General features: G+C 36.8%; 1 protein-coding gene across 6 annotated transcripts in view; it reads left to right on the top strand.

The window, feature by feature from the left end:
• LOC119791878 (muscleblind-like protein 1) overlaps positions 1-16096 on the top strand; it is a 62462-nt gene that overhangs the window by 31211 nt on the left and 15155 nt on the right. For all 6 annotated transcript variants that reach the window (XM_038298233.1, XM_038298234.1, XM_038298235.1 and 3 more), the window contains exons 2-3: positions 4452-4622; positions 12590-12811. In XM_038298233.1, the coding sequence (XP_038154161.1) occupies positions 4452-4622; positions 12590-12811 (393 nt within the window). The remainder of the gene's footprint in view (positions 1-4451; positions 4623-12589; positions 12812-16096) is intronic.

Here is a 16096-nt window from a genome sequence, read left to right on the forward strand (position 1 = left end):
GAAATTCTCCCTTTACTGGTCCTTTGGTTGGCTTTGATACATACAGTAAACAGATTTTAATGAGTTTGGTATAAAAACATATGTTTTAACAATATCCAGTAAGTGTGCTGTCAACATTTTTTAATTAATATGATTTTATCTAATTAATTTATCTAGTTTTTTTTCTTTTATTGCTTTAAGACAAAGCATAATATTTCACATAACTCCATTACTAAAACCTTTCATCATTCTCTCTGTCTCATATATGTATATATATTTAATATAGATATATGTATCATTTTGTCTATCTTTGCACTAAATTTTAATACATAGACTGATGAGTTACATTACAGAATGTTCTTGGAGTGGTTGTTTCTATCATGCCTTTACAAAAACGTTTTGTTTTAACTTGCTAAATGGAGCTTACGAATGCGCATGGAGGACTTTTATGTAACAGTAAGTTGTGCCTAGATACCCACAGACAAACACATTCAGGAGATGACATGCTTAAGTGTAGTCAGCCAGAGGGAATGTACTCTGAAAATCAAAAGACATTTACCAATTACCTCTGATCAATAGTCAGAGGCACACAGGGATGAGCCATGCTTGGCTCTGTTAATGTGGGCCTCGAGGCTAGGAGGCAGGCTGGGAATATTGTGCCTCTCAGTTCCCAGCCAATGGAAACGTTGATAGAACCCTTGACAAACAGCTGTTCTCCAATACGAAAGTCTCTGTGCAGCTGTAGCTAGGCAGAATATGCAGCACATAGAAATTGTAAGTGCAGATAAGAAAGATTGAAATGGAACAGAATGCAGGAGGAAAGAGAAGTATATGGAATAAAAGAGGAGTTGGAGTGGATGTGTTTTGAAAGCAGTTGTTATAGTGGGTTTCAGTAAGTTGCAGTTAATCTCACCAAGATAAGCAGCTGCATGAAGGGTACATCCCTTATTCCTCATGAGAGGTGGCACTGTGGTGTTGTCACCGGGCTGACCTCGGATCCTTTTCAGAAATATTTTTTTATTAGAAAACAGTATTGCTTGCAAATGCTGGTGAGTTCAATCTAAAGAAATTGCTACAGGAAGAACGGACCATAGTAGCACTCCGGCACCTTTTTCATATTTGTCGAATGGATTACAGCAGCACTGCAGTTTCACTGATCTGTAGTCATAAGGAGGAGAGTAAATATCAGGACTCAGAATATTGATTTGTTTGAAGCAGAAAGAATGGAACAATAAAAAACAGAGGGAGAGTACGACGGATAAAAAGAAGAGGAGACATCTAAGATATTACACCTATCTGGGGGAGTATTTGAAAGAACAGGTATTATGAGAGTGTAAATTACACTCTCTATGTTCTCCTAGGCTGCTGGATGAATATAATCACCCACAACAGTGAGCACCCTGGCACACACACATACTCTGCTCTGTCTATAGACACTGGAATAATGTTAGACTGCTGTTTTGTGTGTTTTTGTCTGCCACTTTCACAAAGGGCTTCAGTCATGTATCGATCCAGCCTGTTCTTTTCTGCAATGATCTCAAATATTGACACATAACTCATTTGGGTAATTCGGGAGGTAATCGATGGTCATTTATGGAGCTTTGTAATACATCCGGCATCTAGTTTGACAGTCTCAAAGGTGGTTAAGCAAAGGACGATTGCAACATGACATTATTAAAATTGTTTTCTTTTGAATTTCAATCAACCCTCTGTTGCAAGGCCAATATCAGTTGTGCGGCTTTATTTAGCCATTACAAATGAGTAGCAACAGCAAAATCTTAAACAGCAGTCATTAGAAATCCCATTTAAATGTTACAATAAGCCATACAGGGGACATACCAAACATATAGAACAATAGGTTTTGACAAATGAAAACAAGATACATTTTTTTGCATATACAAGTTCAAGTAGAAAAATAAGACTTTACATCATCAAGAGCATGGCATCTTTACAGGATAGCATGGTGGCGGGAGCACCATGTTACGAGAATGTATTTGCTTTATAAGGACAGAGAAACTGTTTAGAATAAAAGACAAAGTAAATGGAGCAACATTTTGGAAAAGCGACTCTACTCTGACATAAATTAACTAGAAGAACTTAATCCAACTCAGAATATTTGGCAAGATTAGAAAATAGCTGTTGGTAGATGGTTTGCATTCAGTCTGAATGAGATTCAGCTACTTTGCAGGTGAGAACCAATCAGGCAGCTACAGATGTGACGCCAAAACTCCAAGCAACCATGCTGTTTTTGTAATCTTATAATCTGGGATGTGAATCAAGCCAAAAATAGCAAAAACTTCCTTCTTAAAAGAAATCACACAAAAGTTGTCTCTTACTGAGGTTTTAAAGTAAGATCAATCTTACTTAGGATACAGAAGGGGCATCATTAAAATGTTGCTCCTTTGTAGTTACCATCTTTCTGTAATGCTAGCAGAAAATTGCTGAGAGTGATGCATCATAGAATCCTGCCTCCCGGGCTGTGATTGGTCCAGCCAGATCTGGCCAGAGTCGACAGCAGTTTACCAGACAGTATTACACTCCGTCTAATTCAGTCTGGTTGAGATGAACATGCTTGGCATGCTTTAAGGGTTTTCCCTGTAAAAAGAAAAGTAAGATGCAAATTTCTCCCCACTTTTCAATTATGTAATACTTCTTGCTGGTCCAACAAAATATCTGTAAAATTTGATTGATATTTCTAACTTTAATTCAAGAGAATAAAAAATGTTTAAGAGCTATTGTGCTTTTTTTTCCAAATAATATCTACTATTAAGATAGAGAAGTAAGTGTTGTGTGGCTATGAATACTCTACATAAATAAAAAATAAAACAATAAAAGTATTACAGGGTTTCTGGAGCCATTTAAAGTCCCTTTTTTTTTGCATGATAGATTTTCATAGCAAAAGCAGACAGAGCAGTAATTTAGGCCTGTTACTCTCTCTCCTAGTAGTGATTTGCATAAATTGCTGTGGTAGCCAATGGCTCTGCACTGGAAAAACGATCTAAAAATAAGTAAAAATTACTTATATTAAGTATATTTACCCTTAATTTGAGTTTGTAAATGAGCTAGTTTGCCAATGGAATGATTATTTTTACTCTTAAAGTAAGAACATTAGATTGCATACACTTTAAATAAGACAATGCAATCGTATTTTCTTATTTTAAGTGTAAATTGTCTTGTTCCATTGGCAAAATGTCTCTTTTACCTCCTCAATCCAAGAACAAATGCACTTATTTTAAGAAAAAATGACTTATCTAGATTTCTATTTTTTCCATTGAGTGCAGAAGCCTGTTTCACAACTTTAAGATAAGGAATTAAGCTTGGATTTTCCAGACATCCTGGTTTAATCAAACCTCAACTCGGTTTCACGAAAACAGAAACACCTGTTACCGATGTCTTCTTACCACAAGAAACTTTAGAACAGGTGGACTACATTTGCTATGGGAGTGCTGGACTGCACACACATTAAGGTAAAGATCTTCTCTAGAGCACATGGAGGTGTATTTGTTAACAAAAAAATGTTTCATAGTATCAAGGATCACATTGGAGTGAGGTTTGATTAACACTGTCTAAGAAATGAATTCTTTATATCCATTAAATGACCTGAACGCATCATGTTGCTTAAGATGATCTGTGATGCTGACTGCAGCATTGAGGAAAAGTAGCCTGGCTCAATTCATAAAACGGAACCCGTCCCTTAATAAATCTGTTCAAAAAAAGGTTAAGGGCCAGCTTCCCTGCTGACATGAGTTCTGGGGAAGGTGAGACACCCCCAAGGGGCAGACATATTAGCCTTTTTAACACCCAACATAAATAAGGGGATTAAATGTGTGTGCAGGCACCTTACAAGTCATCAGTACATGTTATTTTTAGATCAAAGTCAATATTTTTTCTAGATATTAGAAGTAAATAATTTGTTTTTTATATTTAATCTTGGCCTGCTGTAATGTCTTCTGTTACCATATTCCATATCCATGAAAAAGTTCTTATGCCCTATGCCATACTGCATGATGTATCCTGGATTTAATCCCACATCTTTCACATTCAAGTCAAATAGTTACTACAGAGCACTACACCACAGAGGGACTGAATGCCAAGAGAAAAAAGTTATTTAAATCTATCTGCTTTAAGATCTGCACCTGTTACAATGCTGGCTCCCACAGTTATATTACTATAAAGCCACAATACAGTTTTCACACTAGATTATGCAGGGCTTTATCTCTTATCTTGGATTTGTCAAAATATCCTTTTAAGAAACAGGTCTCAAAAATAGAACAAAGTAAGCACTGATTTGTTTTCTGATGACAAGGTAGGTCCAAATATCAGGTGGATAGTGGGCAAAAACTTCGATCAAGGTCTTTCTATCTGATAAGCAGCACTTACCAAGACAGCCAGCAATTTATTGGTCTGGATCCTGTTAATCACTTCTCCTTTGTCTTCTCCTGCTACCTTGTTCCTCTGTGCCAACCCACCAGGGACGCTGTTCTAGAGAGAATTGCAAGTACCTGCACCCACCTGCCCACCTAAAGACACAGCTGGAGATCAATGGAAGGAACAACCTCATCCAGCAGAAAAACATGGCCATGTTGGCGCAACAGATGCAGCTCGCTAATGTCATGATTCCAGGAGCCCAGCTACAACCAGTAGTGAGTAAAAGAAAATTTCCATAACTAAAAAAAAAAATTGGGTGAATTATTTCAAATTAAGAATACATTTTTACATGTGGGTAAAACATAAGCTTTCTGAGTCCTCTGAAGGCAATTCAGAGCACTCTCTAAATACTGCTCGATTTAACAAATAATCACAAATAATTAACAAATGATTACAATAATAATTTAACAATCAGCCTTCAGATTTAATTGAAACAACACTCACACAGCATTGTTATAGCAACCAGATAATAATTTATAGAAAAAATTTGAGTATGACTCAGAAATTTTTGGTTACTCCTGTTTTACTGTATCATGATTTAAATACAATGAGTTCAGTTAAATGGAAAAAAAAAAGACAACAAATCTAAGAGATAAACAGCTCATCAGTAACTGGACAGCAAGCATCGATTCACGTGATGAGGGAGAAAGAAACTGAGCTGGACTGATGAGGTTCTAAAACAGGTTTGGTGTTTATTTTTGGAACACTCCAGAGTTTTTTCTCCTCAAATACCACAAGCAACTTCTGCCGTTTCTGCCCCGCTGCAAGAATACCAGCGTCAAAGTAGTTAATTCAAAAATAGAACAAGGTTTTCAAGGGAAAGAATGCAGTCTTACCTACTGTAATGGAGAATGTTGGAAAATTCCTTCAAATATAACCTTCTAACAGAGAGATGCCACCCATACTATAAAATGTGTGCGACTGCAACATATTTACGCAAATAATATACAGATGCTAGTGCCAGAAAATTACTTATACTTATGTAATGACATACGTACTACACTGATCTCTTTGGACTGATATAGACTCCCTTACTTTCTTTTACCTCACTCTCAATGAAACGAAAACAGCCCTTTTCACAAATTATGGGACAAGGCATAATTATTAGAGCACAGTCCAAAACAAACAATAAATAGAAATAGTCGAGTTAAGCAACAGAACTACAAAAAAACCATTGGAAGAAAGGAAGATACAAGGTCTAAGGTCTGGAAAAAATAGACAAATCTGTTTTATCTTTTAGTTCCTTTTACACTCAACATCCCTTTTTTAACCTGTCTTTGCCGGGTAGGTCTAAAGGTTTTCTGGTGTTCTATTCTTTGCTTGTCTGCCAGCCTTTACTGTCTTTTTATCTCTTCCTGACACTTTCACTTAATGCTTTTATTCTTCTGTTTGTCCTTCTCTGTCAGGCTGCCTTTTTAATGCTCTCTTTTGTTTACTTTCTCACATGATAAAAAACAGGAAAGGCTTTGCAGACAATAGATGATCCACATCCAATCAGATGTGGGGAACATTTTTTAAATTCTCCAGGTGAAAGCAGAACAGACTGCATAAAAATAATTAAAATAAACTAAAATCATACTTATTGATCAGAGAAAAAGCTCTAGGATAAGGACCAAAGTAAAACTGTCTTCCTTTTAAAATTCAAATTATTTCGCAGTCATTTGGATTTTTTAATTTATTTTTTTATTGGGTATATTGTGATTATTCCTAAACACTTAACACTATTTATTCTCTTGGACTAGCAATGTCCCCTTGAGCCTCTTTTAACTGGCCAAAACCGGAAATATTTTTAGCTGTGTATTTATTGTATATTACAAAAGAAAAGTACTAATTTGTGGATGGCTTAGAACATTTAAAGAACACTTAAAATGAACTGCAGTTCTCTATAAACACACTTAGTGTCATTGCATTGAGATCAAAAGCTAGATATTCCAAAGTACATTACTGTTTAAACACAGATGATAACAGGAAAGTATTTCATGAGAAATAATATTCATTACATCAGATCCCACTCCCAAACCACCCCCAATCCCTTTTCAACACACACTTGGGTTAGTGGTTTTAAATATGTCGCACTAGTGCTACAATCTGCAGTATCGTATAAAGAGGCATTCCAAAAAAGGCCAGAACTGAGGTTACGGCTTTTTGCAGCATGACATCACTGCAATATTAAAATCTCATGATTGTGAGCCTTAGCAGTGATGTCATGTCTGTCATCTCCAACCTTGGGTTGCAAATATCTCAAATGGATTTCTCTATCACATCTAACTCGTCCAAATCAGGATTCTTCAGACATTCCTAAGAAGGGACCGGGAGTAATTAGATGGTTCAAAATATAATATCTTACTTCCTGAGGGAAAAAAAAAAAAAAACAGAGCAGAGAGGATATTTTAGGAAGAATGGAGATGTCTAGATCTAGCTGCTGCTACTCCTCTATTACTCACTGTGTCCTCCCAGCTGAAAGTCCTCAGTCTGGGGGCTGAGGTCGAAAACGTGCAAAGAAACTTTTAATGCTTTATGTCAGCTTGTATATGCCTCAGAGTTGTAAGGAGGATGTTTCCTCTATTAAAATCCCTGCACAAGCTGTATTAGCCATGCATGCTATAAACCCTCCCACCTTTTCTAAATTCTCAGCTTGTGACGCTGTTTGAAGCTAATAATTTAAGAAAATTGGTGACGTTCCACATCAACCTAAGCTTAATTTGTCAGCTGCGTTCAGGTTATAATGAAAATATCATATAGAATTTAGATATAACTGCCTGGTTATACTGTAAGGTCCAAAGGCAGTTTCTAAAAAATAAAATTTATAAAGTCATGACACTGCCTAATTGTCTATGAAACCTATAAAACAAAAGAAATCATGATTCAAAGTCCTTTTGAACTTAAATACCTTATCCTGGTTCTCATTATGTCTTCGGCAAAAACATCCTCATGATGCCTAAAATGTATTATATATATATATATATGTATATATATGTATATATATATATATATATATATATATATATATATATATATATATATATATATATATATACATATATATACATATATATATATATAATACATGCCTCTGAAACAATACAGCACATAACAGCAGGGTGTAAAATGCAGGCAGGAAGTGCATACATGGAACGCCACTACCAGGTAGCTGTCATAGTGTACAGAAACATCTGCCATGAGTATGGGCTGGAAGTCCCAAGGTCAAAATGGAAGACACCTCCTAAGGTAGTTGAGAATGGCCGAGCTAAGATTCTATGTGCAATATTTATTTATTGTCTTAAATTCATTTTTACAGTTTGAAGTTAAGCGGGACAGACTTATGTTTAAGATACTTATTTTATTCAGCAAAGTTTGTTATTTTGTATTAAAGTGACTTGCTGGATAATTATTTGTTTTCCATGTTTTTATGTCACAAATATGCATCTAATTCAATACAGTTTTTAGTCAAATAGTTAAAAAAAATCATTTCACACACAAAGGGGGGCTAAAAAAAAAGATTTTGCCAGGAGGGGTACAGGTAATCGGGTCACCTGGCACGCACATGAGGTGTCCCTTTCTTTCTTTTCAGGGAGTTGGCAACCCTACTCCATAGTAAATCATTCTTTGGCGTCATTGGCTTTGGGCAGTGTGCTGGAGCAGAGAGATGAAACCGATATGGTTCTGGCCCACTGGGCTTTGAAAAAAACTCCTTCAACATCTTGTGTCAAGGGGATGAAAGAATCCACCTGAAAAGATCCATCAGTGGCATAGCTACTAGTGTCCCTCTGCTGACTCTCTTTAAGCTAGCGGCCATGTCCTGACCGCACCCCTGTTTAAGCCTCTCGGCTAATGTGCCTTAGGGTCTCTGGGCACCCACCACTTTGGTTAAACTTTTTTTAATTTGTCAGGGGTGGAATCATCTTTTTACATGGGTAACTTTACACTTTAGGTGCCATTAGTGCAAAAATAAATGCTAGCAGCATGCTATGCTTAATTGCGGCATAAGCATTACATGTTTAGCGAACATGGCAGAGCAGATGATGCATACAGTCCTAGCATTGGTAAAGTTATTAGCTCTAGCACTAGCTTCTAGGATATAGCAGACACCTACAGGGACTATTACTGTATAAGTATATACCTTATTTGTGACTCTAGCTGATTATGACACATTCTTGTGACCTTAGACGCAATGGTGTAGCACAATGTACCAAATTAGTTCTATAATAACCCTATTCTATCTTCACATACTTAACTAATTACATGAACCATTATGAGCAAAAAATTATTAAACCAACACGCCTAGTCATTTGTTTAGTTTCACTACCATCTTCTTCAAACGTCTTGGACCAATTGAGGAAATTGTATCTTCTTGGGGTATGGCCGCTATATATGCGAACACCAGATTGGACTTATATTAGATACAAAGTTCATTGAAGATACACTCTTTAACCTGCCTTGATGGCATTACAAATTTTTTCAGCTGTAGGGAACTCCTCCCACCTTGAAGGGAGATAGAGGCAGTGGCTGCTCAGGGTTTTTTTCTCCAGGGGGGGCTATAAATTGAAAAAAGACGTATATCAAAAACTAATCAAACATATACATAGTTATCACACAAGTATACTGATTTGAAGGCTCACAACAATAAACATTATAAAACACTTTATAAAAAATAAAACATGATTTTCATGTACAGGTTTTCTTTTTGTACATAAATGTTGCCCTTCTGAGGCTTTGTGAAGGTAAATCTGTGTTTTGCATGATCCAATATAATGTCACAGACCTAAAAAACATAATGTGCCAGTTTAATCATGGAGAAGCTATTAGTCAGCTTTATACTTTTTCTTAATATATAAAAACTATTTTTTTTCTGAGAATGTGTATATTTAAGAGTTTATTTTTGGTTGCAAATTAACAAACATCTAGAAAAAGTACACTATATTATATTATTTTCCATGTGAATCCCAGATTGTTCATTCTTCTTTGCCTTTTCTAAAAAGTGCTTTGAGATCAGAGAGGTGTTTCAAGTCTGTCTGTCCAGACTGTGTCCATGTCAAATCCCTCTGGTCACAAAACAAAAAAGTGCATTAGCTGTCCCAGAGGCTGTCAGCCACGACTTACACTGGAACCAACTCCTGCTAAAAGTCCAGTTGTATGATTTAGCTTTTTCCTTGGTTTGCTGCATTAAATTTATTTTGGGCTTGTCAGGTCCCAGTTCCTTTACATTCATTTTTTCCACCATCATCCTTCTCACAGAAGGGTAATTCAGTAAAGATCTCACTGAATTGTGTGAAAGCTGCTCTTCAAGTTCAACTGTCATCATCGCCATAATCTGTACCTCACTGCCTGACTGATTACTAGCTACATCACCTATATCACTGTAGCAGGGGCGAAAATTAAATGAGGCCCAAAGCCGTTAATTTTGGCAATGCTGATTGCCGCTTTGAATAAGCGCCCAAGAAAAAAATGATACGTTGGTGGAAATGCACTGTTGAATGAGACTCAATTGGTAAGGGTGCTGTTTTAATAATTCATTTTACATGTAGCTGCATACTATTAAGTAAAATTTACATTGATAATACTTTTAAAATCTATATATATATTATTTATGACTTTTCCCTTTCATGTCTAGGGAGGGCCCCCTATGGGCCAGCCACCACTGGATAGGGGTCTGTCTTGTAACTGGCAGGTAGTAGGTTCAAGCCAACACTTTGTCTGTTGCTGTGTGCTTGGGCAAAGTACTTCACCTCTCTTACCTGCAGTTGGCAGTCAGAGGCATGGTGGTGCTGGTTAAGCAGCCTTATTTCTGTCAGTCTCCCCTGGCAGCTGTAGCTTACCACTATGAGTTTGAATGACTCAATGTATTGCAAAGCTCTTTGGGGAACTTGAACTTAAAGCATTATAGAAGTACAGGCAGTTTAAAAGCTGCCTTGAAAATGGGTTACTGCTGTATATTAAATTTTCCATTTTTTTTTATCTGTGTGCAATTTACACCTTTTATTATTACATGGCTGGACACAATAATAATTTGCAAATCTTTACATACCCATTACAACAACAGAAGTCTGTATATATTTATTCCGATTTTTCATAAGCGAAGCACAAACTAGTAGTTGGTAAGTGGAAAGAAACTAAAACATTTTAAATATTGTGCAGTTTTTCAACTCATGAGTAAATGCTGTGAGGAACCACCCCTTTTCTCCTTCGAGTTACTGTTTTTGCTATTTTTAGAAAGAAAGAAAAAAAAAAACAGATTACAGCTGCAAGTAGTTTGGGGTATATCTATGACTTTTGCACATTAACAGACTAAAAATTTGCAAAATCTCCCAGCAAAACGGCTGAAAACCAAAAACCAACAAACATCAGGAGTGGACTAAAATACAATACCTGCTGAGAGGAGTAGAGGTCTCATTGACAGTTACAGGAATCATTTGATTGCAGTGATTCCTTCTAAAGGTTGTGCAACAAAATATAATCTAGCGGGTCTCATCATTTTGTCCAGGCCTGTGATATGAGTTTATTTTTAAAATCATTCTGTTGAAGGATGGAAGAGAAGTAATCTCTTACTTTCATTTATTCATTCTTATAGATTTTTATTTAATAATGGTTTTGTCAGTTTCAAGTAATTTCTGTAATGATGTGGGTTTTTCTTTTATTTAATTGATGGGTACCACATTTATTAACTTTAACATGTAAACAGGCAAGGGTCTAGCAGATTTTGTCCCTTGACCAATACAAATGAAAGACTAACTAGCCCTCTGCCATGTTGGCTTTTTTATCCATGGCTTTCAATTTTCCATTTTGATAAAACATTTTCATAGCAACAGATTCTTCCACCTAGTATGCAGCTTCTCCAGGGATACCATTGGCCTCTTGGTTGCTTCCCCGGGTAATGCTCTCTTTGCTCGATACTGTATGTCAGTTAATGTGGATGGCTCCACCCTCATAGGTTTGAAATTATTTCATTTTGTTCCATTTTCAGATGATGACTGAACAGTGGTCCATGAAGGTGTTGTAGAATTGATGCATGTTTTTAACCTCCCAACTTTCTCCCTGACCAGCGTGCTTTATTCCTTGGTCTCCATAATCCTTTTGTTTACTGATGTTCTAAAAAGATCTGGATTTATTCCAACATTAATATTTGCAGACACTCTTGTGGGCAAGTAGTAGTGTTTGGTTATATTTTGAGCCAACAGAGAAAGGAGGCTGAAATACATTCCACATCAAACCTTTAAGATTTAGGTCGTTTCTCAATTCACAAGAACGTGAGTACGGACTCATGTCCTTGACAATTATCTTCTTGAGAAGAACAAAGAAAAGTGTGGACTTGGGGGGGAACGGGAGTATGCAGCATAAATATGGGTCAATTGGAACAGAAGCGTACTGATGACGTCACCACACCATCGGCTAGTCTGAAGCTGCATTTCACCTCCTGTTATTAATAGTCTCTACATAATAACAAATTCTTACTTTTTCATTCATTGGGGGAATAATAGTTAACACAGTCAGATAAACACAAATCAAATGAACATTTTGCCAAATAAAACAAAAAACTCACCATCGGAGCCATAGGTCCTTCACACGCGGCTATGCCGAGAGAGGGCTGCTGCTAGGATTAGACACGGCTGCCGTTACCCTCAGAGGTTCTCTTATTGCCGCGGTCCTCCAACCTGTGTTGTTTTTTTTACTACGCATTAAATTGGTAAATTGGCTATATAGTGACGCTTAAAAGTATAATGTTCTTGCCTCAAATTATCTTTTTAAATGTACTTTTACCGAACAACGGCAACAGAAAAGATAACTTTTTATCTTAATACCCTGACCTCTGTGAGTGCTTCATTGGAAGCTGCTGCTGCTGCAGTGCATGCTGGGACAGCTGTCAATCTCAAAGACGGACAAGTCTGCTCTGATGCATACTCGGTAAATGGGGAGGGGTGAGAACAACATCCGGGAGAACGCACAAGCACACATATTGGGAAGCAATATTAGAATCGGAAAACTGAAAATGTGTATTCCTTTTCATCCACTTATAGTTATGTACTGCTTTATGTATGATATTAAATAAATCTAGATAAAATGTATAACGATGTCTAAGTAAATCTTCACGGTCTCTGAATACATTGGTAAGTTCCTGTGTAACTTGAGTGGGTTGTTTCTGGTTGATTTTGCTTAATTTAATCCAATTCCTTCTTTTGCTCTGCAGCCCATGTTTTCAGTCACGCCCAGCCTTGCAACGAATGCCAATGCTGCTGCAGCAGCAGCCGCTGCATTTAACCCTTACCTTGGCCCTGTGTCACCAAGCTTGATGCCCGCTGACATCTTGCCAAGTGCACCTGTACTGGTCACCAGCAACCCCAGCATCCCAGTACCTGCCGCTGCTGCCGCCGCTGCTGCGCAGAAGCTTATGAGGACAGACAGACTGGAGGTGAGAAATAAATTCATACAGAAAATAAATAAAACATTGAATAAATCATTAAAAAGTAAGAAACTATAGAAACATAAAAATGTTTTTTTGTAATTTCCAAATGCCGTTTTCCAAACCAGCACAGCTCCAAGAGATATTTTTTCAAACTGTGCACACAGACTAGGCTTTGAAATGTAGACTGATGCCTATTTGAATAATAAACTCAGGAGTTGAAAAGTCTTGCCTCAACAAATTTTGTTTGTAGACTTTAATTATGTATCTTGCACATTTTTTTTGTCACAGTAACTACACATTATTACCATAACTCAGTTTTTGCCAAAGATTAAGCAGAGGGAAAAAGACACTAATGAGATTATCTCTCAATAAACATTAGGCTTGTAGTTTCAATTAACAGGCAGCAGACAACATCGTTTGGCAAAACAGCAAGTAGTTCTGAACAGAAAGTGTGTTTCTGTATTAAAAAAGCTTCCTTTCTATGAAAACAATTACTCATTTGAAACCTGATGAGCACTCCTCCCCTCGCTTACTAATTGGACAGTAAGTCAATCTCATCCATTATGTAGCTGCACTCGGGAAACACTTGCAGCGGAATAATGGAGAAATCATTGGAGGCAGGCAGGAGGCATGTGAGAACACAGGGAAGCTTGCATCTGAGTTGTAATGCTTGGTAGCAGGGTAATTAATGGGGGTAAGTCACTGGATGTGGTGAATGAGCGGACGACATGCGGAGCAAGGCAATGGGTCAATGATGGGAGAGAGAAATGGAGCAGGCGATTGGAAATCAATTCGTAGACCTGTTGTGCTCATCAGAGGAGGGTTTGAGGCAGTCACAGACAAAGATAACAGCAAAAAGAGAAATGGATCAGATTGGATTTCATAAACAAAAGAGTGATTAAGCTTAAATGTGAGCAAGAGTTGTCACCAGAGAAGGTGCACATATGTCTTTATTCAAAGTGGGGATAAATACTGGTTCCTGTTGAGGTAGTATCACAAGGAAACTGAACGTTTTGGATCTTAATGACATTGCTGTATGAAGCAGGGAACTGACTTCTTAACAAATCTTCCTCAAAAAGACACACAGTGGTTTCAGAATTGATCTATGAGGATATGTTTTTTGCCAAGTCAGGAAATAAAAAATAAAAACATGTCCAACCTTTTATTTCATACTGTAGTTATGTTAATTCCTCTTAACTATCACAATAAACCCAGTAAAGCATGTTTAGGTGTACTGCTGCTAAGTATTGAGTTAAAGTAAAAAGTAGTAAGTTAATGGTTCAAATCGCTTTATGTTCTGATTTAAAAACCTGCCTGTTTTTGTAATTTCGATCATGATTTCTTAAATAAATTCTAAAAACAGACTTGCCTAACATATTTTAGTATATATTGTGTTTCATGCGAAATAACGCTTGCTGGAATAATATTAAAATATACTTTTACCAGACAGTTCATAAGATATTGTTACTGACTATTTATCTATTTTAGAAAGACAGTCTTGTAGACTGTTTTGCTGAAAAAATATTTCTTTGCCATCTCTCTTCTTATCCATGCATTAAACAGTTTGTTCCTTACTTGCAGCCCTGGTTATGCAGATGTTCCATAGGGACAGTTATCCTGTGGGCGTAAATATGAATACAGTAGGAGGGCCTGTGTGTGTTTGTCAAGTGAATTAGTTTTACTGATTTCTCTCCTGGTACTGCATAACTGTAATGAGAACCTAATCGGTTCACACCTAAAATGTATGTATCATTTATTCATCTCTTAAAATCTATTTGTTATGCAGCACCTCTGTCTCAGAAGTCTTCATCTGTCAGTTGACTTCTCCTTATTCATTAGCCCTGCTAACATCTTTTCTTCCTCTTGCTTGCTCCACCAACGTCTACCTGACAATGCAATCAATCTTAAAAAAAAAAAAAAAACTCAAGCAGGTCTAGCAAAAAATAGGAAATAAATAAGATGTATGTAATATGCAGTATCCTTCCTTTGTGTCAGGCAGTACTGATTACTTGTAGAATGGCCTTCTGTTAACACATCTAAGGTGAATTCAGGTCATGAAAAATGCATTCTGTGAAAATATGGATTCGGTCAGAGTTAACATTCAAATTGCTGTTCAGAGACACAGCTGGCCAGAGATAGGAGGTTATTGCTTTTTTAGGGTTAGGATTTATTTTCAGTTACAACAAAAAGTTTATTCAGGTGTACACAGCTTATGTCTATCTCTCTGTGTTATTCATTAAGTGTATTCAGAGGATTGCGTCAGTTAAAACCTCCCCTGAGGGTAACCAGCCTTGTATTTCCCATGGGCCTCACTTAAACTCGTAAATTTCATACAGAAGCAATTATGTCTCTCCTTAGTTTTGTGCCAGATTATGGAAATGCTGCCCCCTTCTGTCCACCTTTGGGACAGCACACACAAAAAAAATGCTCATTTAAACAATGAATGCAAGTTGTGGGACTAGAGCAGTGTTTTTCAACCCTGGTCCTCAAGGCACACTGCCCTGCATGTTTTAGATGTTTCCCAGCTTTCCCACACCTGTTATCAATTGATAGCAGATTATCAGGCTTTGCTGAACTGCAATCATCTGAATCAGGTGTGCTGAAGCTCAGAAACATCCAAAACATGCAGAGCAGTGTGCCTTGAGGACCGGGGTTGAAAAAAACTGGACTAGAGAATTTGCAAACGTTCTTCAAAGAATGATCAGCTTATGAATCAAACTGGTTAGATAGATTGGGTAGATCTGTATAGTCTTTTGGGTTTTCGAGCTTTGAAATGACAAATAACAAACTGAGTCCTTAATTAAATGTACAGTGTACAGCAAAAATAATCATACCAATTAAACTTTTTCATGTTTACTCTTATCAGAATGTTGTATCTATATTTTGGTATGTCAGACTAAATGTTGTTTGCTTTTTTTAATAAACCTAATCAGGCAATTATATTAGCTTCTTCTAAAATTACAGATCTAAATACATGTCTTGGCTGTACAGTATGCAGTTGGAACCCTGTATAGCAATGGCTGCATTGCAAAGGTCTACAAGTTGTGTTAGAGAACTTTACATAACAATCAGCATTAATAATTCCAACAACATAATAGACAAGTCAGGAATAAAGTTGCAAGGAGTTTAAAGTAAGGGTTGGATTTCACAAAAACACTCTTAGACAATCTCCTCGCACAATTTAAATTTTGATTTGAAAATGAAAAAAATATGATAAAGCTGCAATGCCACCAAGAAATGGCCTTACACATACATTTGCAGGTCAGCAATACCTACAAAGGCAAAAAGATG

This window comes from Cyprinodon tularosa, unplaced genomic scaffold, assembly GCF_016077235.1.
Source record: "Cyprinodon tularosa strain WSP-4 unplaced genomic scaffold, ASM1607723v1 ctg403, whole genome shotgun sequence".
Taxonomy (NCBI): Eukaryota; Metazoa; Chordata; class Actinopteri; order Cyprinodontiformes; family Cyprinodontidae; genus Cyprinodon; species Cyprinodon tularosa.